This window comes from Salvia hispanica, chromosome 4 (assembly GCF_023119035.1).
Source record: "Salvia hispanica cultivar TCC Black 2014 chromosome 4, UniMelb_Shisp_WGS_1.0, whole genome shotgun sequence".
Lineage (NCBI taxonomy): Eukaryota > Viridiplantae > Streptophyta > Magnoliopsida > Lamiales > Lamiaceae > Salvia > Salvia hispanica.
In genome coordinates this window covers 4,053,705-4,080,958 of record NC_062968.1, presented here as the reverse complement: position 1 = coordinate 4,080,958, position 27,254 = coordinate 4,053,705, and the positions used below count along the sequence as shown (strand labels likewise).

Here is a 27,254-nt window from a genome sequence, read left to right as displayed (position 1 = left end):
TGGTAGCTGAGGAGGAGCAAGGCGGCGGCCAAGAAGCCGATGATTGTGATGATGAAGGGAGAGAAGTCGGGGCCGGAGCTTCCGTCGTCGGGGAGGTATTCTGACGGTGGCGGCGGCGGAGGAGGAGGAAGACTATGTAGCACCACTGCGGGCAGAAGAAGCTGCAGAATCCTTTAGAACAATCCTTGATGCGGCTGCCGATGGCTAGCGTATTCATAATTTTCTACGGATTATGATTTGAGAGAAATTTGGTGTTGATTTTAGCTTATGTTGAGAGGAATGTGGAGCTGAAAGCGTGAGGGGAATGATAAAGGAGTTTATAATGGAAAGGAACAAAAGGGAAATTAAAGAGTATGTTTTGATTGGTATACCTTATCATTGACTAACCTTTATCTTTTCCTCTTTATTCCTCCATTAATCTCTCGCCCCAACCATTCAATGTCACTTTATATGACGAAATAAATAATATCAACTGAATAACGTCTTTGTTGCAGCAACCAAGTTAGTTGTACCAATCGAGATAAATCAAATTTAAGAATATTGATTATGTGGAGTTTGCGAATCTTTAAAGTTTCTTTGGAATTATTATATTACAGCGCTAAAAGGTCATGCTTGGGCGTATATTTCATTAACATATGCTTGGAGTATGAAAACGTATAGCTTTTTGTATCAATAAACTAATTCAATAGTCATGTAATCTGAAGTTGAAACTCAAGTCAACTAGAAATACTCCGGTACTAGTAGTGTAGTACTCCGTCCCTCCGCTTAGATTGAGTCGTTATGCATGTTTTAGTATGTTATAGCAGTAAGTTAGTTCTCTTTTAGTAAAAGTCAATAGCATTTTCTCATTACTTTACTCTGTTTTACTTTATTCTCTCTTTCTCTCTACATTTTTAATTTCCTACTTTTTATTCTTCTTTTACTTTACTTATTAATACAATTTTTTCTTAAGTCGCGTGTCGAAAAGAAATGTCTTCACTATTATAAAACGGAGGGAGTATGATACGACCCTGATCAACGAGAGACGGGGAGCAATGATGAAGGGGGTTGCATGAACCCATGCAGCGACAACCGCGGGATAGGGAGACGAAGACGGTTCGAGGGCGGGCCAAGACCGTGAGCAGCCAAGAAGGATCGACACGAGAACGCTCCCGATCTGCCAAATATCGAGACTATGTCGATATTAGAGATATGATTATTTTGATTTGTTTTTTATTTGTTTTTATTTTGTTTCCTTATTTCGCATGAACTATTTTATTTCATGATAGAGTCAAATCTTTTCGGGTTTTATTCTTGATTCTTTCCCGAATCGTAAGTCCGAATCAAGTAGGGGAATTCATAAATTACGAAATTCTCATAGATCGAGTCATTGAGAATTAAAGTAATAAACACACTTTTTCTCATCTTGGTGCTCTCGAAACCCTAGCCTCGCGTTAGGGTTGATATTTTGCTTTTTGTTCACAAATTCATTGTTCGCGTGTCCTCTTCTACGCCGATAGGATCTTGTTTCCTATCGAGTAGTATATTAGAGACTTCCAACATATTCTTGAGTCCACAACTTTGAACCAACGGACACAAATAGAAGCTCAAAAAAGCAAAAGATTAAGATAATTTGCCATCAACTTAGTGATGACGTTTTCTTTTGCATCCTAAATTATGATTATTTTTAAAAATTTCCGAACATTAGTAACTGCGTCTCAATTTTTTTGTCTCTAAATGATAGGTTATTTTGCATTGTCGCTAATTCGATTTCAAATGCAGATATATATCATATGGATTAGTCTTTTCAATTTAGTTTTAATTCTCATATTAAAAGAGAAGTGAGAAGACAGTAGCAACCTCATCCTCTTTGTTGTACATGAAACAAAGAGTGCATTGCAACAACTCCTCGTGGGCTCGAGTCTATATACTTACCAATTGTTTACCCTTGTGGTAATGTTTAACAGCGTTAAGCCTCTTTCTTCTTCATTTTCCATAGCCCATATCAGTTCCCCAGATTTTGATTTTTGTAATAAAATCAAGTAAAAGTATATTTAGAAAAACAATAATCCTCCGAACTTTATGCTCCAAGCTCTAAATTATGTATATTAAAAATAGAAACCTTAAATTCTAACCTTCTTTACTATCATAATAAATACAAATATACATGCTAAGTATTACCAAAATTTGAATAAAATGCATTGACTGAATATAAAATGGGAAATATATCATACTATTATACTCTCAAATTTTTGAAATGTGGAACAAGAAAAAGAAGCTCAAATATGACAATCGATAAAATTCATGGATGAATGAGTAGAGGTATAGCTGTGCAACTCCAGACAAGGTTGGAAAATAATAATCTTGTTTATTATTACTATGTCAAATTGTTAATAACGAATCCAATGTGATTATGCTCAAAAAATTTCTTTCTTGTAAATGTGATTAAGCAATACGGATCATATCTAGTCAAATCCTTTTATCATCTCACGCACTTAATAGAAACAATTTACAATTCCCTTCTCCATTTCACTCTCTGAAACCCTACAAATTAAAAAGAAGGATGAAGTTTGTCAACATAGTTATCTGCATCTTCAAAATGCTGCTCTTGATCCCAGTGATCAGGATCGAAATATCGCTGTCCACGGAGGAGGACAACTCCTGCATCAAGATCTTGCAGTGGCCGCTTATCCTCTACGGTGTCCTCATCTTAGTGTTGCCGCTGGCCGCTCACTCGGACGACCCCTCGAGCTCTTTTTGGCTGCCGATCTCCCAAATATTGGCTGTCTTTACCCTCATTGTATCTCTTCCTTGTTTCATTATACTTAGTTACAATATATGTGTTCACGACTGTTTAATAAATTCCACTCGTTAACAAGTTTGGATGCATCGCTCTACATAACATATCACACATCGGTGTTTGAGGGAAATTGAAAGGCTATATAATTCATGCCCAACTCCAATTAATTTGAGGCCTTTTGGAAGTGACCAAGAAATAAATCCGTACAGTGCTTGAGTCAAAGCTGGCCAATATCAAACTACTGTTGCAGTCGATCCAAACAACATCAAAGATATTTTACGATAACAAACTATATATCAAAGATGACATATTTTTTCAGGTGTTTTCATTTCAAGCATGGTTTTGTGACATCGTTGATAAAGCTTTACTATTATAGTTAGGGGAATACGGTATCCGTGGATATCCGACCGAAAGTTGGTACTAAACCGAAAATCATCGAAATGTCTATCCAAAATCCACCCCGATATATTTTCAGGTACTCCAATATCCGCCGGTATCCATACCCGACGACGGTATCCAAATGCCCGACTCTTTACATGCGTTAATAACTAATAAAAAAATTCAAATTTTATATATTAATATAAATATAGAAATATTTAAATTGACTAATATCTTTAATGTTTCATTTATTTTAAAGTATACGATTATATTTTTGGGGATTGGTTATGCAATATGTAAGTAAAATAATAAGACTTACACATTTAATATAACCGTAGAAGCAACCAATAATATAATTCAAAAGTCAAAATAATTAAATAAAATATAAAAACCACATGAGTTGATTGTGAAATACTGTTAAGATATGATTTCTCTTAACAAGATTCCAGGTCGCGTGAGGCGATCGTTGGAGGGATAAAAGGTAGACGAGGTAGTCGCGGGAGCTTTGCCGTCGATCAAACCAAGATCAATACGAATTGAAATAAGCAATAAAAATAAGATAAAGGAAATAGGGATACTAACTTAATGAGCAAGACAAAATATCCTAGAGATATATTGTAAAATATGGGAAAGATATGATAAATTAATAACTAATTAAATAATAGGGTAGAGGGAATATTCATAGAGATATCTCGTATCAACTCCCCGCGTTAAAATCCACCTTGTCCTCAAGGTGGGAACCACGACACAATGAAGAGTATCACGAACACAAGCTTTCAGCCCTCCCCCCCCCGGATCAAGAAAAAGATGGTTTTTGTAAATCCCCCACTATCGCATACTGTTAAACATACCGAGAAAAAAATTGGGTCCCCATTTCTCCTCAGCATTTTCCCCCCGAGTGCTGATTTCAGTCAAATATTTACCCAAAAATGACCCAATAAGAAAACATCGTTAGTATCCAAGATCTGTGCATCACAGAAGGGGGTTGGGCGGGAAGCCACAAAAATCAATTACATAAAAATTTTGATCCATTTGGATTTTTTAGAAAAATTTATTGCTAATTATCACATGTATCATGCTCAAAACCCAATAAAACATGCTTTAAATTAATTAAACCAAAAAATGTTTTTTAGGGTTTAGCCATTATCCCTTGAGATTCTCAAAAAATCAAAATTGCCCTTCTCCAGGGAAGATCTTTAGTACAAAACCACGGATCTTCTCCGGTTCCCAAAAGAAATGAATCGGTGGGCTGATTCACCCTATCTGGGACTTAAATAAAGAAAAAATCCTACCCCCGGAAAAAAATTCCCACCCGGGAAGGGGAAAAAATTTTGAGTATAATTGATATATTTTCTTTATTCTAATTTATAAAAATAAGGGGGCCGGCAGGGATCATGGAAGGCTTTGAATAGGATTTCCCCCAATTATTTCTAATTTAAAATTTAAAACCCCAATTTTATAAGCTTAAAATTAGAATATTAGGGAAACTTTAAAATAATATTACTCCCTCAAATCCGAAATTATAAGATTTTGGGTTTTATTACTGATATTTATTTCCGGGGTTAAGATAAAAACATTTAAATTTAAATTAAATTTTTGCTTTTTTGGACTTAATTAATCAATATCTCATTTATTCCAAAGGGGGGACTTAACAAGAAAAAAATTATTTTTATTATAATTAATTAAACTCCAAAAGCTAAGTTGAATAATAAAACCTTATTTGCTTTCTTGAGGATGTTATCAAAAAGAGATCACCCACGATTCAACATAATCAACCCAGCACCTAGATATTAATAAAAAAACCAGGTTTTTGGGTTAAAAACCCCCCCTTTTTTAAAAAAAAGGGGATTCAAAACCCGACTTTTAAACTCAAACATTGATTGAGAAAAAATTCAGACCCCCTTTTTAAAATAGCATAAAAATTTTTTTTGTTTGATCCATTTAGGGTATACCACACCAAGCATCTTATTTGGTGGGAGAAATAATGGGTGATATTGCAACCTTTCCCATAGGGTTTTAAACCTATCTAGGTTGTGAAAATTCTTTTTCTTTGTTTAGCGACCGTATTACCTTAAAGTAAGGCCAAAACCGGCTACTAAAACAAAGACTTAGACTTGTTTAATTCTTTACATTTAAATATTTAAAAAACATCCATTAAATGTAAAAATAAAAAATTATGACAAAAATTCTTTATTCCTTTTGGAAAATAAAATAAGAGTTTTAACATTATTCAATCACTCAAAGGTGATTTGGGATACAAACTCTAACATCACTTATATTTCCTTAAAAGCTTGACCTCTCCCAGTGTCAGGGCTAAGGTAGTTTCTAGGGTATTGGGTTAAATTAAATTTTAGGATCGAAACTTCATGAGTTACCTAAGAAATTAGCTCTACCCTCCTCATCTATTTTCCCCTTTTATTTTTTCCCAAAAGTCATCCCCTGCCATCCACCCCCTTTTGGCGAAGAAAAACAACATCATCATCACTAAAGAAAATTCCAAGAGGGGGGGACAACGTTTTCACACAACACTCTTTCGGGGCTCTTTTTGGAAAACCGATATATCACCTCGACCGATATTTTCAACGAGATCATTCTCGAGCATGTGATGTTTGGGGGGTCTTTAGATCCTTTTGTATTAACACTCTTCTCCCATATGATGTCAAATGTGGCCCAAATCGGGCCAAGTGATTCTCTTTCCCGCCCCTCCCTCCAATATTGTGAGGCGTTGGGAATTAATATTTCGTTTGGGGTCTATTTGGGGGGTCCCAAAAAGAATATGGTCTCGGCGTTGTTGGCGCAGTGAATGCGAGCGGAAGGTCAAGGGAAGGGGAGCGTGAGGGAGCTATTCGCTCCCACGAATGATATCTCAGGAGCAATTTCTTGCTCATGTGATTCGGTCCGTATATGGCGGCCAGGGCGGTAGTCGTGCTCTCGATGGTTTCCGGAGTAGGGAATTTGCGGCGGCGAGTATGACTCCATGTAGGTGTTGGGCGGTTGATCAAAGTCGGTGTTGGCGGGTACCAACAAGGTCTTGATGGATTCGTGGATACCAACAAGAGTCGCGGTTGGGCGAGGGGCTCGCGGATGAGGGTCATCCGAATTTAAAGGGCCCGGAGCTCGGTTCTGCAAGTGTAGGGTGGTAAAGGGGCTGCTGTGTGGCGGTGTAAAACGGGGCCGTCGGGTGGATCGGTTCGGGCCTGGAGGGAGCATGGCGGGTGCCCTACGCTCATGCTCAATCAGCGGTCTGGGTTCGGGTGAACCAGCAATAATATTCTCCAACATTCTCTTTTGAAGTCATTCGAGCCATATATGCTTGCGATATTACCACCGAAGAAAGATTGACTTCAACCATGAGTTCAATGGAAGCCCCAAATTTTAAGATATGATTTCTCTTAACAAGATTCGGTCGCGGGGGCGATCGTGGAGGGATAAGGTAGATGAGGTATCGGACTTGCCGTCGATCAATCTAATTGAAATAAATAAAAATAAGATAAAGGAAATTGATTTCTTGATTGAATAATGATAATAACAATAGCCTATTTATAATAGGATACTAACTTAATGAGCAAGAAAAATATCTCAAGAGATATATTGGAAAAATATGGGAAAGAGATGAAATTATGGATACACCACATAGGGGATATAACGGATATTGGTGTACGGCTGAGCGATTGTTGGCGTAGGGGGAGGGTCGGCTTGTTTGACGTCGCGTGTGGGGCTGATGTTGTTCCTGCCAATCTTGCATCTCCGGTTCTGATTCTTGCCATTCAAGCGTCAGTGGGGAAGGGGGCGGTTGGTATGGTTGTTGCCCGGGGCAAATATTGTTGGCAATGGTGCTTAAATTTTCTAAAGTGGTCAGATGGTGCGGAAGGTGATTGGTAGGGTAGTTGAGCGGTGCGGTGTAAGCGTGTCAGGCTGGATCAGTTGGGTGGAGCCGAAGGGTGCGTGGTTGATGCCCATGCTTAAGCCCATCGATCAGGTCTCAGGGGGGAGAGCTTAGCAAGAATGTACTCCACTGCGGATTATTCAAGCCGTCGGTTGCTGCGATATCTCGACCATGAAGCGAAGATTGACTTTGGCCATGAGTTGAGAATGGGAAACCTTGTTAAGATATGATTTCTCTTAACAAGATTTCGGGTCAGAGGCGATCATCGGAGAGATAAAGGTAGCGAGGGGATGGGAGCTTTGCTCGTCATCAAACCAAGATCAATACAATTGAAATCGCGATAAAAAAAAAGATAAAAGAAATTGTATTTCTTGATTGAATAATGATAATAACAATAGCCCTATTTATAATATGGATACTAACTTAATGAGCAAGACAAAATATCTAAGAGATATTTTTGGAAAATATAGGAAAGATATGCTAAATTAATTACTAATTAAATAATAGGGTAGATGGAATATTCATAGAGATATCTGTATCAAATACGTAAAAGTCATTAAACAACTAAGCAAAATATAGAAGCAAACATTGCTAACGACCAAACTAATTTAAAAATGCTTTTAAATGATAAAAATTTGGGATTTGGGAAATACCTTCCATTCGGGTTATCCAATTAGTTATCTCAAATTTCAATCCCTCCCCTACCAAACCTAAATTGGATATTGGGTATCCAAACCCTGGGTTGGTCAGATGCGGGTAAATCCAAAACCCGATATCCGTATTCCAACCTAATTATAGTGATCAAGTCGCCACCTCCCCCAATTTCTTGTTCTGGTTCCATTTCTCAATTTCTAGTTTTAGAAACTATAAATACAATGTGACGTTAAAAGAACTGACAGTTCAATATAGACAATAACTATACTAGTAAAAGCTTTTTGTGTGGTAATCCTATATAGAAATAATGTGAGTTCCAAAGAATTTTACAATCTATGGATTGAATTCACCATATTGGCCTATTGAAACTAAATTCAAAGGGCCAATGATTTTATATTAGTAATCTATAAGTCTTGCAGGCCTTGTGGCCCATGGAAAATGAAATCTAGCTAAATCAAATATTGTGTCTTCATATTGAACAAAGTTACTAGTAATGGAAAAAGAAAAATTTCTCATATTCAAAAGTCACGTTGGCTTTTTCTTTTTCTTTTTTGTTGAAAATTATTTTCACGTGTATTAACGTTTGTATGATCATAGAAAGTATAGAAATTATTTTAAAAGTCAAGAAAGTCAAAAACATCCCAAAAAATAGGGACACATCGTGTATGTTAATTTGCTATACAAAGTAGATGCAGTGGTTCAACTAATAAATTAGTCAACTGATTATTCTTTTATTATTGTCGATCGACGACTACCATAGTAAATATAAAGGCCATTATCTAATGACATCATGGCAAGCAAAATATTCTAACAATATAGATTATTCCACTAGTTATCGTATTTTATTTAAAGGAAGTTTCATAGTTCTAACTTCTAAGTGTAGTAGGGCGTATATATTCGTCATCATCTAAAACATTAACATTTTATTTATTGACTTTATTGACTACCATATTAAATAATTACTTGAGTGGAGACTGATTCACATATCTATCACATTCCTCTTTTTTTCCAGTGCTCTCTTACTTGGCTTTTTCACTATACCCACAAAGTGAATACTACATAGTTTCACTTATTTTAAGCAAAGCAATTTTGGACATGTTAGCTAATTATAAAAAAATTAATTAATTACAAGTGCATACATAAGTAATTATAGTATAGCAAACAACCAGATAAATGGATGTGTTGCATGTAAAATACACTGTATTGTTTTGGAAATGTCTGTAGATTTGGTAACATGTCTAATGATGTTGACTCCATTGCATACTATATGGTGATAACTGGTAAATTTGAGTTATATATATATAACAAATTGTAAATGATAGCATAACATTAATCATGTGACAGTTGATATTATAACAAATTTATGTTTCAAATTTTCAGTACTCAATAGTGACATGAGTTTTAAAGAACTGTGAACATTAAAAATGTAATTAATCAAATAAAACCGTGATATCTTGTAAGGGGTAACTATGCGTGTTACAAAATTAATCACGTAAGAAAATTTAGTGACAATAATTAGAGGCTGTATTAATTTTTGCAAGTAAACAAATTTATGTAGTAGGAGTACTACATTTTTTTTTATTCTAATAAAATATATAGACGCATAGGTTGAAGCAACTAATATTTATTTACCTAAATTTATAACAGTTTTTTGACACGTGATATCATTAAAAGTCAATGCTATTTTTTTTGTGTGATGCTAAAATACCACAGTAGTGGGTGATACAGTGATTGTACTTATGGGCTGAAATTAATTACTTGGTGTATTTATGTTTTTATCGTTTATCGGTGTCGTCATGCAAAGATATTGTTATAGTAGTGAGTAATACTGTGATGGTTCTTTTGGATTGGTAATTATTTACTTCATGTTTCTGTTTTTTGTTATCATATCTTTAAGTTTAATTGTAGTGATGCCTATTTTAAATTATACACGTAAATATATTAGGCGGGTGTGAATGTAATCTTAACTAAATTCATACTTAATTAATCGAAAATAAGAGTTTTATTATAACACAAAAATTACTTGATTTAAACAAAAAATAGTGATACAATTTAAATTTAAAATTTTTTATTCATTTTTAAAACATATACTCCCTCGGTATTGTAGTAGTGACATTTCAGTTTTGACACTCGTTTTAAATAAAATTATAATAAATAGTAAAAGTTGAGAGAGAGTGAAGTAGGAAATATATTACTGTTAGTCTATAGCGACTTTAACTATTTATTTCATTTTTTAAAACAAATCGTCAAAGTCGAAATGTCTCTACTATAGTGAGGCGGAGGAGTATAAATATATAAATATACCATAAAATTTATAAAAATCAAATAAGAATTTTAAATATACCATTAAAAAAGTAAAAAAAATACTCTATTTGTCTATAGTCAGAAGTCTTATTTATTTTTTATATGGATTTTACAAAATATAAAAAATATAGTAGTTGACGTAAATTATAATAAAAAAATAGTACTCTTAGGGCATTGGCAATGGGGGCCAATAGCAAGAGCCTATTTATCGGCCCCCTCATCGGCTCTCCTAGGTCATCATTGTGGGGAGGGCCGATTCCCCACCCCAAAGCCTCCGGCCTTGAGCCGATATTAAGCCTCAACCGATTTTATTTTTGTTTTTTTTTTAATTCATTTTTTATACTCTTTATACACTCCATTTCCCACCAATTATTCACATTTAATCCCATTTTATTTCATCTCACGACTCAACTTATTTTTAACACAAGTATACCCGCAAGTGTACAGGGCTAATGTAGCAAATAGTAAGCAAAAGTATCATATCCACGGAACAATGAGTGTCAACCTAATTACCACGAACCAACCTCAACTACTATCTAGATGAATCGGAATTTTGGTTTTTCTAAATCTATTTAAAAGCAAGGTAAAAACAATTAAAAACAACTAGAGAACTAAAAGCAAATAAGAAAACGGATGTAGATCAAAGATGAGAAGGGTAGAATCCTACGGGATCGATAACAACTATCCTATGCCCAACTAATTTCCAAACTATGCCAACAAAGGGTCTCAAGGGTTATTAAGCTATCACTAAGGTAAAACTATATCTTTTCTCAAAGCATATAATTTGTAGATTCCTACCTTGAACCGAAGTCTCCTTCCTAGAACTAAGGCAACAACTCCTAATAGCTCCTAAGATACTTAGCTTCATTCAAAGGCTCAAATCTCTCGATTATATTGGCAAAGACGTCAATTTCTTCTCTTTCAAATTAAACTACTCACTTCTCAGTTCTTGTAGTAAAATCCACATGCATTTATACCGTGATCAGTCAAATAAATGTATAAGCACATAAGAAATCAAAATAACCACATGAGCCAAGGCATAGAAAAAGGAAATCAATTAAACATAAGAATCATTGTATCTCCCCCGTTGAACTCTACGAAGGATTTAGCTACTCATGTTCATCACAAAAGTCAAAGAAATATTCAAAGAAATATTCAAAAACATTGTTTGAACAAGAATAAAACTAAAAGTAGAAACTCCTAGAATTGGATTGGGCGGATTGGAGGCCTCGTCTTCAATCTTGCGATGAATACTGTCCTCTGCTCGTTCTTCTCTTCTTCCTAGGTGAAAAAGTGGTATATTTGGGGTAGGAGACGTGTAAGTTGTTTTTGGAGGCGTTTCCTAGGCATATATATACCTAGGGTTGACTTTGGGCCGAAATAAGTTGTCCACGAAGCTAGCGGGTCGCCAGGTTGGTGTGCGTCGAGCTGGCGAGTCGCCAGCTGCTTACGCGTTTTTTCGTGTTTTGCTGCGGGTCGCGAGTTCGTTTGCATGCGACGGCGGGTCCGCACTATCTACGTCAGTCTTGGTAAAACGGTCATAACTTCTTCTACCGAACTCCGATTGAGACGTTTAAGATATCCACGTGAAGCTCTTTCGAAGACGAAGAGAATGGTATACATTACATGCGAATTGGACTTCAAAATCTCCAGAAAAGCTGTCTCGAACATTGAGCAGCTGTACATCCACATATTTTGTACATTTTTCTACACATTCTTCACAAAATGGTCAAAATACCAACATAATAGAGAAGTAGCTATAACCATGTCTCAAAGTTCACAATATATGATCAAAACCAAGTAAAACTACCCTCTAAAATCATGTAAAATCCAAGTGAATCACTCACTCTACATTTTACTCTTCTCTAGTGACAATATTTTTAATATTTTTTGTTAATATTTTTAGTTTATTTGTTTCTGTATTTTTTATAAATGTAGGTTATTTTCTTTTTAATGAAATTTGTTTTTTATTAATTTATTTTTCTTGCTATTTTATATCATTTTATTTCACACTAACAACTAAAAGTAAAATACAAAAATAGTGTTAAATAAAATGAGATAGCTTTGAGATAGACTGGGATGGACTTCATTCAGGGAGATAGCTGGAATAGGCCTCGACGTGGTAAACAATAAAGATAGATCGAGATGGATTTGGAAAAGGGCCCTTTAAGATGGATTCGAAAAGGGCCCTTATTGCTAATATCTTTAGCGCCAGGGAGCAATTAAATGTGCAATAAAAAATGTGAAAAGTCGGTCAAGCACATTTTGCTTCACAGCAAGCAGTACTAATATCATGGTGACTGGAAAAAATTGAAACTACCATAAGTTGAATTAAAAAACAATTAAAGAATTATCACAACAATTATTCTTCTTATTAGAAGAATCACATTATTGCATCATAATACTCCCTCCGTTCCACAACGAGAAAGGGCATTTTTTTTGGCATTTTTTTAAGCGAGATTAAGAAAATGATGTGTAATGTACTCCCTCCATTCTATAGTCGGTGAGTCGTTTTGCCTTTTGATACGTTCATAGTAGTGGAACATTTCTTCTCACTTACTTTACTCTATCTCCATTTCTCTACCTTTTTCATTTTATACTTTATTATTCTTTATTTAATCAACTTAACACAATTTTTCTTATATTAAATGCAGAAAGAAACGTCTTTATTACTATGGAGACGGAGGGAGTATTAAATAAAAGATAATAAAGCTAAGAGGAAAAAGTAGAGAAAATAAAAGAAAGAGAGAGAAAAAATTTAAAAAGAAATATATTGACTTTTCTTAAAAATGAAAATGACTTCATTTTTATAGAATATATTAAAATGATAAAATGAGCTCATTATTATTATTAGACACAAGGGTAGATATTTCTGCAGCCGAACAAACATTTTATTTGATCAAATGTGTAGATATAGATATACATAATCCAGTCATTCATTCAACCAAAGTACGATAATCCAATCATATGAAAAATTCAGTTGCTAAAGAAAAGTAAGCCTACCATTTCCAAAATAATGCATTATTTGATCAAATCAACGGCAATAAATGAATATGGCCCTACTTTAAATGCAACTTGAGAAAACCAAATTATAACCAAGGACGGCGTGAACCTAAGTCTGGATTCCGAGAATCAAGACACCTGTCACACGTACCACCAATCACCTATTGACACATATCCATCATCAAAATGCTTGTTACTAATATTTTCTCAACCATGGGTCCCTTTTGAAAGTTACCTAGCTAGTAACATCACTCCAAATTTAGCATTTCAATATAACAAAGTAGTATTTGTTATTTCATTTTTAATACTATAGGATAAGAACGTCCTATCAAATACTCTACATTTGTTATTATTTTAGTGGCTAGAGTTGTTATCTCTAATTGTTGTTTGTAACGAAGGAAGTTAATTGTTTATGTGCCGGTCACAACAAAACCTCATTAATCAACAAAATTAATAAAAAAATCTTTCAAAACAAATCCACATTTCTAAGTCAAAGGAAGTTTCTCCCTAGCTAGTATAGTATAGAGTGGTCCTATTATTTTCACATAAAAATTCACCCAAAAAAAGTCCAATAACTCCAAACCAAAATGTACACATTATTTCCCAAATCATGGACCATTAACATGTGTAACAAGATCAAATAGTGCCCTACTATTCTTGAACACATATCAACGCAATTAATTGAAATTACAAAACATGACAATATCGCCATAAATTAGATATATAGACACATATCTCTAGTTTCTATGAAATGTCTCTTGTCATTTCGTACTTGCCCAAAAAACTAAAAAGAAAATACCCATTTTGTGGCAATTTGAGTTCAACAAGATTTTGTTACTTCCATACCGATTGACGCTTAACTGAAATTTGGATTCAATCAATCCAAATTTGGAGTACTCAATCCCCAAAATATACAAAGTAGAGTATATATTTCTCATAGAACTCAAGTTCAACACTAAACTTTACACATTGTCTTATTTTTTGTTTCTAGTCTGGTCTATATTTCACATTTCTATACAATAGTTGCTTCTATTTACAATGTAGTAGGAAAACTACTAATACTTGAGTATCACAAACACACCTATCTTTTCTTCTTCTTCTTCTTCATAAGGTTAAGCAGAGTTTTAACTTTAAGTTACCCTATATTTCTACCATGAGACCCATTGGAGACCTATGAGGAATACCCTTTCTCCTCTTCGCAGACCGGAAATTCAGCGCCGTACGCGGCGGCGTTGATGGCGTGAAGCTGGGAAACCTGCTCGTATTCCCGGCTATGGCTACCCGCTGCTGCTGTACGAGTCCTCCGATGACTCGGAGGTCACCCTCTTCTTCTCCGTCCGAATCTTTGGGAAGTTCTTCGATGTCCCAACAATCTGAAAATCAATAATCAATAATCAATCAAGATAGCCAATTATCACTGAATGCAATCAATCAGTCAAACCCTCATTTGACCTTTTTTCTCAATCAATTTTAACAAAAACTTAAAGCGAATATCACGACTAGGACAACACACGCACCCTTGTTACTACCTTGCAGCCGAGGGAGCAGAAGCGGAAGGAGTCGAGGAGGCTGCGATCGCAAACTTGGCAGGTGTTGGTGACGCCTTTGCCTTGGAATTTGCATTGCACGAAGAACTGCTCCTTCAGCAGAGGCTTCAGCCATGGCGGCCATCTGTTCTCTTCCTCATCACCTTCCTGTTCAATCACACAACTTCACAAACAGGGGTTTCTTGGTTCTCAATCGCCATTATATTTCCCCTTTGAGAGAGATACAGAGAGAGTGTTTATCAGATGAATTGCTTATTACTGTGGGAAAATGGTGGTGTGTGCGTGCGTTTTGTATAGGAAAGTTAATGCTATATTGGAGGAAAAAAAGGAAAAGTGGAGTCTGGAAAGTTTTCAAGTGGAGGCGGTGTATGAGTATGACTGTGTGCGCAAGGGTGGGTGGGTAGTTTGGGGGTCTCAAACTTGTTCTTATCTTTTAATCTTATAAATAATGTCTACATACATACACAAAGTCCCGGGCCTAGCTCCGACCCTGAGCCCACACCTTACTTTCTTTATTATACTCCTCACGTCCCACTTTCTGAGAATCTAGGTTGAGTTCGTAGCGAGTTTTAAGAAATATAAAGAAAAATTAATGAAAAAAAATAGTGGAACGTGAATCCTATTTTTATATATTGTTTTATAATAAAATGTGAGTGGAAATAGTGAGTGGAATGTGAACTTTATTAAATTATAATATTAATCGGACTCTTAAAATGAGATTTCAAAAATAAAATCGGACTTAAAGTAGGACGGAGAGAGAGTATTCTAAATTTCTAATACCAATATTATATAGATTGTTAGTTTGCTGCCTTTCATTTTCATGGCTTGATATATATTCTCGACTTGATCTTATCGATTAAGACGATAAGTGTTTATTATGTCCAATATATCATGATAAATGTCATATCATTGTTAAAGAAAATAGGAATATTATGTTACTGAGCATAATATAAGATCTTTCTAAAGTTTAGTGCTCAATAAATTAAGTATTAGGTGATTAGATTAGTGAGTTGGGGTATTATGTTGATTCCTTTCTTAGTTGTACTGAAGAATCTATTCATTTTATTTTAATGCTTATTATAGAAATGATACTATTTTAAATAGGTTCAGTTGACAATAATCATTATTTCCAGTTCAGCTTTATTATTGGTAGTTGGGGAATCGAGTCTTAAATTTTTTCCATTTATCAGTCTGGACTTTTATATATTGACCATAAGATAAAGTAGTAGTACTAAACTAAAATTCAGATACCAATAGTAATTTAATCAGTAGCTCAATAAACTTAGGATTGTGTTTCTTTCCTAAATTTTTAAAAGAAATTTTGTTGTAGGTTTGATTGAGCTCATGAGTCATGGACTGATAGTTAAATTCAACTTTCTTTGCAATGTATCTTTCTCTGTTCTTTTCAAGATTATTTGGTTATTTCAATTCTAATTTCTGAGACATTTCAGTTTCGAATTACTAAATTGTAGTAATTATTTATAAATTGTTGTTCTTCAGTTTATCGCCTAATCATCATTTGTTAGGACTAACAACTCTCCACAATTAAACTTTTAGCTGTATTCAAACTAAACAAATGTCTTTTTTTAACTAGCTAGGTTGGCTTTATTTAAAAGAAAGTTGTATAACGACCAGCTGGGGCCTGGGCTATCTATAAATATGAGGTGTAAGAATTGTGAAGTGATATGTAACTCATTTTCCACGAGCATCCCCTCACATTTTGTTCATGTTGGGATAATAATATTTTTACATAAATTTCCACATGTATTTAAATTTCGATATATTAAAAATTATGATTGAAAGCGTATCGAGATGGGTTATTGAAGTGGAATTCAATATAAATTCAACATCCATTCGCTTTAATATATTGATGAATAGTGAATTAAAAATTGAAAGGCACTATCTTAATTAGTATCTTTCAGGAAGCCCACTTAAGTTATTCATATATTTTTCTTCTTAATTAATGATGTTATTTGGCGGGGGTAGGCCAAAAAGAATGCAATGGAGTGCAAGAAACAACTTTAGAATAGAATACAAGTGGGAAAACACTTTGTGTTGCTATTTATTATAGTATTTGGTTGTGAGATTATCTTAATTAGGGGTTATAGTTAGTGTGACCGGTTGAAATTAAGTCCATTTTCTTGGGAGTTTTTTCTCATCACAAAGCCAGTCTATAGCATGTAGAGAGTGGAGGGTAAGTGTGTTTCATCACTGTTTGGAAGGTATATATGAGTGCATATGTTAGTATCTTATTAATTGTGACTGACTATATATGTAGTTTGTACTCAATTTTTTTAATCAAGCTTTCATACCCAAATTTGTTAGGTGGAGGCAGTCGATAAACGTATCTATATTTTGCATTGATCCCTTAGATGGCTCATCAAATGCTACAAGCCACCAGAAAAGCAGTGAGCCAAAATGCGGCGCCCACAGTACAAACAACAAAGACAAAACTTATACTAATACGAGCAAAACAGCAATTTCATTACATATAGAAAAACAACTAACGGCAAAAAGGCAGCGAGCCAGCAAATCCACACGTGGTTACACATGCACGACACCTACATACGTCACAACAAATACATTGCACAAGGACACAAAATTGAAGAAGCACTTACTTGCGTTGAAAAGTTTTGATGAATGGCAAATATTTGGACACAAAGAAAAGCGACGTTAAGTTCAAGACAAATATGTCGATTACATCTTAATATTTTTGCTTATTTGGGACTCTTCTATTTGTGTTCTTTATTTTTAGCCGAGACACCAAAAATTAATCATTTTTTAAACATAAATGATATATTTAGAACCACATAATTAATGATTTTGAAATACTTCTAGCGCGTCTTCTCTCGAAGTACCCTATTTCTCTCTATGCTACTTGAGTCTTGCCATACCCTAATGTCTATAGCCGATAGCCGTCACAACTCACAATAATATTTTGTTTTTAACATTTCAGTTAGGAATGAATCCTTGCCATACCCTAATGATTAGTTCAATTGTATAAAATGCACTTTGTTTAATCGGCTAACTGATTTTAATTATATATATTATTCTAATAAAGGACTCATACATGATCTTATTATAATCCCTAATTCCATTTCAGACAATGTTTATGTCAAACATGTGATAAAGTCTAATCACGAACCGCCTAATTAATGATAGTTAGATGTTCATTATTTGCAATTAATAATACATAGTTTTTGCCCCCTCAAAAGATCTTTATTCATAATGCCGAGGCCATTCATTCGCGATTTGATCTATAAAATATAAATATTCGGTGAGAATAATTTAAATCACAAGAGAATAGGATTAAAAAGGAAAGCTTGGAATTCTCGTTATCATAATATAAATAATAATCTCAATTTTCGTTAAATATGAAAAAAATCAATGCAGTTGAACTAAATATTCCAAACTTAATCGTAAATGCTTTATCTTTATCATTTGCGATTTACTTTGGAATAGTCAATACTGTATATATATTAAGTAAATCCTCGATGATTTAATTAATTAACTTAAAATATGCTTGGAGAGTTGAATTTGAAATATTCTCATGAATAATCTAACATAAGTATAATTCTTATCAATTTCCCATTTTTTTAAAATTTTTAAATTCCTTTTATTTTCTTTTGGAAAGATTAAATCTCAATATTAAAGGATTAAATGAGTGGTCGAACGATCCCGTCAGCATGGATCAACCACCATTGGTGATATTAAAAAAATAATTGTTATTTTGTCTTCTGATGATAGAGAAAGTAATTGACTTCAACCTAAACGCCATTACTCATGATACAACAGATTATAATTATTCAGTGAACTGAATTACGGAAATGTAGTTAGCGTGATTAGGTTGTCTTTGATTATTATATAAAAAATACTTATAGATAAGTGCAGCAAATGTTTCTTGCAACTTAAAAAAGATTATGCTGAGAATATTAAATACTTTAAAATTGTATTCTTATGATAAATTAATTAGTCCTAGTCAAATACTATGTGTGTTAGCTAAGTCACTCGATGTAGACTACCAGTTTTCAAGGAATACTCATGTAATCAAATTGAATTCAAAAATATAATGTTAACATGATAGGCCTTTTCTGGCATTCGTTTGGCTGATCCAACCCAGCACGGCCCAGGCCAATAGTGATAAAAAGTGGGTATGGATTGAGATTCATAAACTTAGGCTCATAATTATATATATATATAAAAAATACAGTTTTAATTTATCTCATTTTCATATCTTTTGTCATTTTTCCTTCTTAATCCTAGTGACTCAATTTATTTTTAACACAAGTATATCCGCAAGTGTACGTGACTAATGTAGCAAATAGAAGAAAGAGTATCGTTCCATGAGAAATGAGTGCCAACCTAATTACCACGAACCAACCTCAACTACTATCTAGATAAATCGGATTTTTGGGTTTCCTAAATCTATTTAAAAGTAAGGTAAAAACAATTAAAAACAAATAAAGAACTAAAGCAAATAAGAGATGTTATGAAGTATGGTCGAGCGATAGTGAGGGTGTATGGGAGCTAAAGTTGGGGATTACACCATAGGATCAAGAAGCTCAAAAGTTAGTTGAGCCACTAGCCATTTGAGTTGTTGTAACCGTTTCGAGTGAAGCTCTTCACTTGGTTTTCTTCTGATAGTATAAGTAGATTAGTTGCTCATTTGTTGAGAGTAATCTAGAATTGTAAACTTCCACCGATATTGAATAAGATTTCGTTCTCTCAAATAGACTATCAATCTTCTTTCTATCAATCCTCTCGTTCTTGATCATTCAAAGTTACCTCGTTCGCAACAATTGGCGCCGTCTGTGGGAAGCTTGATTGATCAACGTCGAGCCATGGCAGCAAGGCTCGAGGCAGAAAAGTTCACTGGGAAGAACGATTATGGCTTGTGGAAGATGAAGATGAGGGCGGTTTTGGTTCAGCAAGGCTTGGCAGCAGTTCTGACTTCTGCGGATTCAGAGGAGAAAGGGAAGACACCGGCCTTAGATGAGAAGGCTCAAGCAAAGCTCGATGAGATGCAGTTAAGGGCTCATAGCGCGGTGATTCTATGCCTTGGGGATAAGGTATTGCGCGAAGTTCAAGGGGAAACAACCGCATCTGCTATTGTCGAACGTTGGAAGATTTTAGTAAATCTATTGATGATCTTGAGGCAGTTGATGTGAAGATCGCTGATGAAGACAAGGCAATCTTGGTACTCAATGCTTTACCAAGTTCATATGATCGCTAAGAGATGCCATTCTCTATGGAAGGGATAAGGCTATTACACTAAATGAAGTTCATGCTGCACTCATGGCCAAGAGTGCAGAGGGAGCTCGAAGGTTAATGATTCTCACCCCGAGTCTCTCAACATCAAGAAATTCAACAAGAAAAAATTCAAGAAGAAAGTTGAGGAGGCCAAGGTTGGAGAATTCGAGCTAAAGAGACTGCTCTTAAGCACGGTGCAAGAAGCTCCTGGCATCTAAAGAAGGATCAAGTATGCTTGCAAGAAGCAGGTTTAGAAAGTCAATCCCATACCAATGTAATCAGCAGTGATGGAGATGAAGCTGCTGAAGTGATGAATGTGGTAGACAGAATTGAGAAGAATTCTTGGATCATGGATTCTGGATGCTCCTTCCATATGTGCCCACACTTAGAATGGTTTCAAGATTTGGCTGAGTTCAGTGGATCAGTACTGCTAGGGAATGAGAACACTTGCAGCATCAGAGGAGTAGGAAGTATAAAGCTCAGAATGAATGATGGTTCTCTGATAATTCTGTCTGAGGTGAGGTTCATTCCTGAAGTCAAGAGAAACCTTGTGTCTCTTGGGACTCTTGCAAGAAAGGGCTATTGTTTTGTCTCTGAAAATGGAGAGATGAAAGTATGTAAAGGGCAAGATGTCAAGATGGTAGCCAAAAGGGCAGGTAGCTTGTATTATCTGCAGGCTACTGTCATTACTGGAGAGTCTCACTCTGTTGTCAAAAATGATTTGAGCAGCTGGCACCAGAGGCTTGGGCATCCTGCTGAGGGTACTCTTAAGGCCATGATCAGCAAGAAGGTGATTGAAGTAGGAAGCACAGCAAGAATGGAGAAATGTGAGGACTGCTTGCTTGGAAAGGCCAAGAAACTGTCATTTCCAGCAGGTAATCATACTTCAACATCACCTCTTGATTACATACATTCAGATTTATGGGGCCCATCTCAAGTTAAGAGTCTAGGTGGAGGGAAGTACTATATGTCCATAATAGATGATTTCTCTAGGAAAGTCTGGGTATATATCTTGAAAGAAAAATCTGAAGCATTCACCACTTTTAAAACTTGGTGCAAAGAAATGGAGAATGAAAAGGGAATTGCTCCTAAGGTGCTTAGAACAGACAATGGCTTAGAGTATTTGTCTAAAGATTTTGATGCCTTCTGCCTAGAAAAAGGGATAAGGAGGCATAGGACAGTCCCTGCAAACCCACAACAAAATGGGGTTGCAGAAAGAATGAACCGCACATTGTTAGAAAGAGTAAGGTGTCTTCTGTCATCTTCTGGAGCTGGCAAGCATTTTTGGGCAGAGGCAGTATCCACAGCAGCCTACTTAATCAACAAATGTCCTTCTTCTGGGATTGGAGGTTCAATACCGGATGAGAGATGGTATGGAACTAAACCAGACTATTCTAGATTGAAGCCTTTTGGATGCAAGGCTTTTGCACACTTGAAGCAGGGAAAGTTGAATGCAAGAGCACTGCAGTGTGTTATGATTGGGTATCAGAAAGGAGTAAAAGGATATAGGCTATGGTGCATTGAGCCTGGAAACAATAAGATACTTATCAGCAGAGATGTTGTTTTTATTGAAGACAACATGCCATTATTAAAGAAAAAGGCTGGTGTGGAAGCTGCAGATTCTGGTCACACTCAGGCAGAGGCTTTGGCTGATATTTTCCCAGATGATGGAAAGTCAGCCTCTGATGAGGATGATGAAATTCAGGGAGATCAGATAGGTACAGATGGGACTCAGCAGCATCATCAGAGCCCTTCCCCGCAGGAATATCAGATAGCTAGGGACAGGCCTAGAAGGGCTAATGTCAAGGTTCCAGCTAGGTTCAATGATTATGAGATGCTATACTATGCTCTACATGTTGCTGAGGAGATAGAGCTTGCTGAGCCTAGTTCTTATGCTGAGGCAGTAAGTGGGCCAGAAAGGGAGCTGTGGATACAAGCCATGAAAGAAGAGTTTGAGTCACTAATTAGCAACAAGACCTGGGTTCTGGTGGAGAAAGCTGAATTTAGAAAAATCGTTGGGTGCAAATGGGTGTACAAAAAGAAGATAGAGTCAGCTGGATCTCAGAAAATAAGATTTAAGGCTTGGCTTGTTGCAAAGGGTTTCAACCAGCAAGAAGGGATAGACTTTAATGAGGTTTATTCTCCAGTTGTGAAACATAATTCCATTCGAGTGTTGCTAGCAGTTGTAGCCAAGAGAGATTGGGAACTGGAGCAGTTGGATGTGAAGACAGCCTTCCTTAATGGGGAACTGGAAGAAACTATATATATGGCTCAGCCTTTTTGGCAAAGTTGGGATTTTGTAGATCTCTTTATGATAGCTGTGTCTTTGTGAAGAAGCAGAACAAGAAGGCACCTGTGTATCTGCTTTTATATGTCGATGATATGTTGTTATCTGGTCCAGATGTTGAGGAAGTCAGAAAGGTCAAGATGCAACTGAAAGCAAATTTTGAGATGAAGGATCTTGGCAATGCAAGAAAGATCTTAGGGATGGATATAGTCAGAGATAGGAGTAAGAAAAAGCTATGGTTGTTCCAGACTGATTATATTCAGAAAACCTTGAAGAAATTCAGAGTTGAGAACATGAAGAAAGTAGCTACTCCAATGGCAATGCACTTCAAGTTGTCAAGTGATCAGAAGGCTAAGACAGATGAGGAGAAGGGAGAAATGGAGTTGATTCCTTACTCCAACATTGTTGGCAGCTTGATGTACATGATGATATGCACAAGGCCTGATATAGCACATGCTATAAGCACAACAAGCAGATACATGGCCGGTTTTGGGAGACAGCATTGGAGTGCATTGAAGTGGACTTTGAGGTATCTAGGAGGTGCAGATAAGCTGGCTATTTTGTTCACTGATGAAGGTGGAGCTGATGGGGAACCTCTGGTTGGCTTTTGTGACTCTGACTATGCGGCAAACCTTGACACAAGAAGGTCACAAACTGGGTATATTTTCACCTTGTTTGGATCAGCTATTTGTTGGAAGTCAAGTTTGCAGAATGTGGTGGCACTTTCAACAACGGAGGCTGAGTATATTGCTTTAACTTCAGCAGTGAAAGAGAGCAAGTGGCTGCTTGGACTTGTGTCTGAGTTTGGAGTGGAACAGAAAAGTGTGGCAGTGCACTGTGATAACAGTGGTGCACTGTGTCTTGCTAGGCACCAAATGTTCCATGAACGCAGCAAACACATAGATGTGAGGCTGCATTTTATCAGAGATGAGGTGGAGAGCGGAAGGGTGAAGGTGATCAAGATTGATACGGCTCACAACCCTGCTGATATGCTCACTAAACCTCTGAGCAAGGACAAATTTGATTACTGCTGCAGACTTGTGAGTTTGTATGCAATAGACTTCTAGCTTTGCTATCTCAGCCAAGGTGGAGATTGTTATGAAGTATGGCTGAGCGTAGCAGTGAGGGTGTATGGGAGCTAAAGTTGGGGATTACACCATAGGATCAAGAAGCTCAAAAGTTAGTTGAGCCACTAGCCATTTGAGTTGTTGTAACCGTTTCTGAGTGAAGCTCTTCACTTGGTTTTCTTCTTGATAGTATAAGTAGATTAGTTGGCTCATTTGTTGAGAGTAATCTAGAATTGTAAACTTCCACTGATATTGAATAAGATTTCGGTTCTCTCTCAAATAGACTATCAATCTTCTCTTCTCTATCAATCCTCTCGTTCTTGATCATTCAAAGTTACTCTGTTCGCAACAAGAGAAAACGGATGTAGATTAAGGATGAGAAGGTAGAATCCTACGGGATCGATAACAACTATCCTATGCTCAACTAACTTCCTAACTATGCCAACAAAGGGTCTCAAGGGTTATTAAGCTATCACTAAGGTAAAACTATATCTTTTCTCAAAGCATATAATTTGTAGATTGCTACCTAGAACCGAAGTCTCCTTCCTAGAACTAAGGCAACAACTCCTAATAGCTCCTAAGATACTTAGCTTCATTCAAAGGCTCAAATCTCTCGATTATATTGGCAAAGACGTCAATTTCTTCTCTTTCAAATTAAACTACTCACTTCTCAGTTCTTGTAGTAAAATCCACATGCATTTATAAGGTGATCAGTCAAATAAATGTATAAGCACAGAAGAAATCAAAATAACCACATGAGCCAAGGCATAGAAAAAGGAAATCAATTAAACATAAGAATCATTGTATCTCCCCCGTAGAACTCTACGAAGGATTTAGCTACTCATGTTCAACACAAAAGTCAAAGAAATATTCAAAAACATTGTTTGAACAAGAATAAAACTAAAAGTAGAAACTCCTAGAATTGGATTGGGCGGATTGGAGGTCTCGTCTTCAATCTTGCGATGAATACTCGTCCTCTGCTCGTTCTTCTCTTCTTCCTAGGTGAAAAAGTAGTATTTTTGGGGTTGAAGGCGTGTAAGTTGTGTTTGGAGGCGTTTCCTAGGCATATATATACCTAGGGTTGACTTTGGGCCCGAAATAAGCTGTCCGACGAAGCTGGCGGGTCGCCAGGTTGGGTGTGCGTCGAAGCTGGCGAGTCGCCAGCTGCTTACGGCGTTTTTTTCGTGGATTGCTGGCGGGTCACCAGGTTCGTTTGTATGCAAACTGGCGGGTCGCCAGCTATGTCACTGCACTGCGCAGTCTTGGTAAAACGGCCATAACTTCTTCTACCGAACTCCGATTGAGACGTTTAAGATATCCACGCGAAGCTCTTTCGAAGACGAAGAGAATGGTATGTATTACATGCGAATCGGACTTCAAAATCTCCAGATAAGCTGTCTAGAACATTGAGCAGCTGCACATCCACATATTTTGTACATTTTTCTACACATTCTTCACAAAATGGTCAAAATACCAACATAATAGAGAAGTAGCTATAACCATGTCTCAAAGTACACAATATATGATCAAAACCAAGTAAAACTACCCTCTAAATTCATGTAAAATCCAAGTGAATCACCTAGTCCCACGATTTTGTCATCTGACGGTTAGATTAATGCCACGTGTCATTTAATAATGCACATTTTCATTCTAATAATGCACAGCGGCTAATAATGCAACATTATAGACTAATAATGCACATTTTCATTCTAATAATGCACAACGGCTAATAATGCAACATTATAGACTAATAATGCATTGATCACAACCATCCAATTCAAGGATCCAAGGGCTGAGATTAAGAAGGAAATAGGACACTTAGGGTGCAAAGGAGCCTAACGCACCCCTATAATTCAAATCCACTATTAATAATTAAAATAAAATCATCATCATTTTCTCAAAATTTCAAAACTAGCTTGGTTCCGAAAACCTTTAAATTTGTTAAAACAAATTTCCATAACTTCATACTGGTACAAGTGTGTGTTTTGCCTTATTAAATCCACACAATAAACGTTTGTGTGTTTCCACAGCCCATATCGCACATCTAAATCGAGTCCAAACGTCGGCCCAGTCACATTAACTAGAATGCATATATGATATATTCATTCAAAGCCAGAAACGCTCTCCCTCTCATGGACATATTTTTGGGACCCAAACATGTTAATCCGAATAATTTGATAATTTAAGATTAAAGTTGGAAATAAATAATAATAATAATAATAATAATATATACTGTTTATAAAAAATAATTTTAGTTGTTTGGATGGGAAAGATTGCATATATTAAAAATTCATAGTAAAATAAAAGATAAGAAAAAAAAGTTGTTAAAGTAATACTACTAGTGGAAAATAAGATCATGTCATTAGAGAAAGAAAAACTTACTATAAATATATATAGACTAATATTGGTGTACGACACAAAATAAATAATATATAACTACTTTTTAAAGACTAGAGATTGAAATAATTTTTAGTCTTAAATTATGTTTGATAAGATAGATAACTATCTACGTACAAATTACTTTATCCTTTTTTACTTTACTAATTTTACATTAATATCCGTGCCGTTTCCAAAGTTTATATTTTCGAAGTTTATAAAAATATGAGCCGGATCAACTTAGAATATTTATTCGTAGACGAAGGGAGTGTTTCGTTCTATGATTCCGTTTATGGTTTGATTCATCTCTCTCTTTTTTATTAGTAACATAGCCGCCTCCAAATCTAGTGAAGTTTTTAATTGTCAACACCTCCATAGTGGCAACGTCCTCACATATTTTATGCACCCTCATAAGGCTATTTTTATCAACACGTTTAATACTTTGTTTTACTTAAAACGTGGCTAATAAAAAAACATAGCCAGCCAGTTATAAAATTCACTAAGCAATGTTAAGACGTAATACCAATATACACAAATCCAAAGCGCTAAAACCACTCAAACGCGTTCCTTGAGTTTCAGTATGCCAGAATTTACTAATTCCAGTCTTGGTCAACCATTACCCCTCTCCACTCACACGCATACACACTCCACTCCATTTATATATACATATTGCCTCACAAAATTAAACACATTAAAACCATTTCTTCTATCCTAACCAAAACAGAGCAAAATCATCACTAACCGAAACGCAGCGTTTCAATGGCGGTGTACGTCGGCGATGAAGAGGTCTGGAAATGCCCGAAACACCCCTCGAAGCGGAGGCGCAGCGGCATCTGCCCCGCCTGCCTCCGCGACCGCCTCGGCAGCCTCTGCCCCAGCTGCCACACCGCCCGCCCCTGCTCCTGCTCCGCCGAATCCTCCTCCTCGTCCTCGTCCTCCTCCTCCTCCAACCTCGTCGATGCCGAGCCCTCCTTCCGCCGCTCCAGGTCCGTCGCCGTTCCCTTCTTCCGCTCCAAACACGGAGAGGACACCCCCGGCAGCAGCGGCAGCGCCAGGACGCCGTCGTTCCTCTCCATGCTGAAGAGGAGCAAGACGAAGAGAGCCGAGCTTCCGCCCAAGCCGAAGAGCGAGCAGAGTGTTATAGTTAACGATGAGGAGAGCTTGGAGAGCAATGATAGGATTGAAGACTACGTGAGGATGGTGTCGAGATCAAGATCGGTCAACGTCGGCGCCTCGTCGGCGATGGCGTCGGGGATGTTCCGCCGCCGTGACGACGCCGCTGCGTCACCGGCGAGGGCTAAATTCTGGCATTTTCCGAGCCCGATGAAGGTGTTCCGGAGCTCCAAGACTCCTAAGGTTGTCATTCAAGCTTGATTTTCTTTTTCTTTTTTTATTTTTCTTTTTATTTTATTTTACTCAATTACTCTTAACATAATACGACTCATTTAACCTTTTGTATTTGTATGTATTGGTCACGGAGTATTCCGATTAACTAAAATAATATGTTGGGGTTCTATTGAAAATTGTGATGTGTAGATATCTAAGAAATAAAGGTGGTTTTAATTACGTGGTAACATGCGTGCAAATTGGAATTTAGACTAACGTGTGTTTTGATTGTCAAAGGAAGAGAACTCATTTTTCTTATGTTTGATTTTATATTTTCAATTATATTCTTTAACGAGATGTTATACTTTGACTTAATTAATACTTATACTTTTATATT

General features: G+C 36.2%; 1 protein-coding gene and 1 pseudogene across 1 annotated transcript; one reads left to right on the top strand and one right to left on the bottom strand.

The window, feature by feature from the left end:
* Nucleotides 1-13,914: 13,914 nt before the first annotated feature.
* Nucleotides 13,915-15,373, bottom strand: LOC125218370 (annotated as a pseudogene).
* A 10,917-nt stretch (nucleotides 15,374-26,290) lies between these two features.
* On the top strand, nucleotides 26,291-26,905 carry LOC125218352. The gene has a single exon (XM_048120006.1). The coding sequence runs from the start codon at nucleotides 26,291-26,293 to the stop codon at nucleotides 26,903-26,905; it is 615 nt and encodes a 204-aa protein (XP_047975963.1).
* The last annotated feature ends 349 nt before the right edge of the window (nucleotides 26,906-27,254 follow it).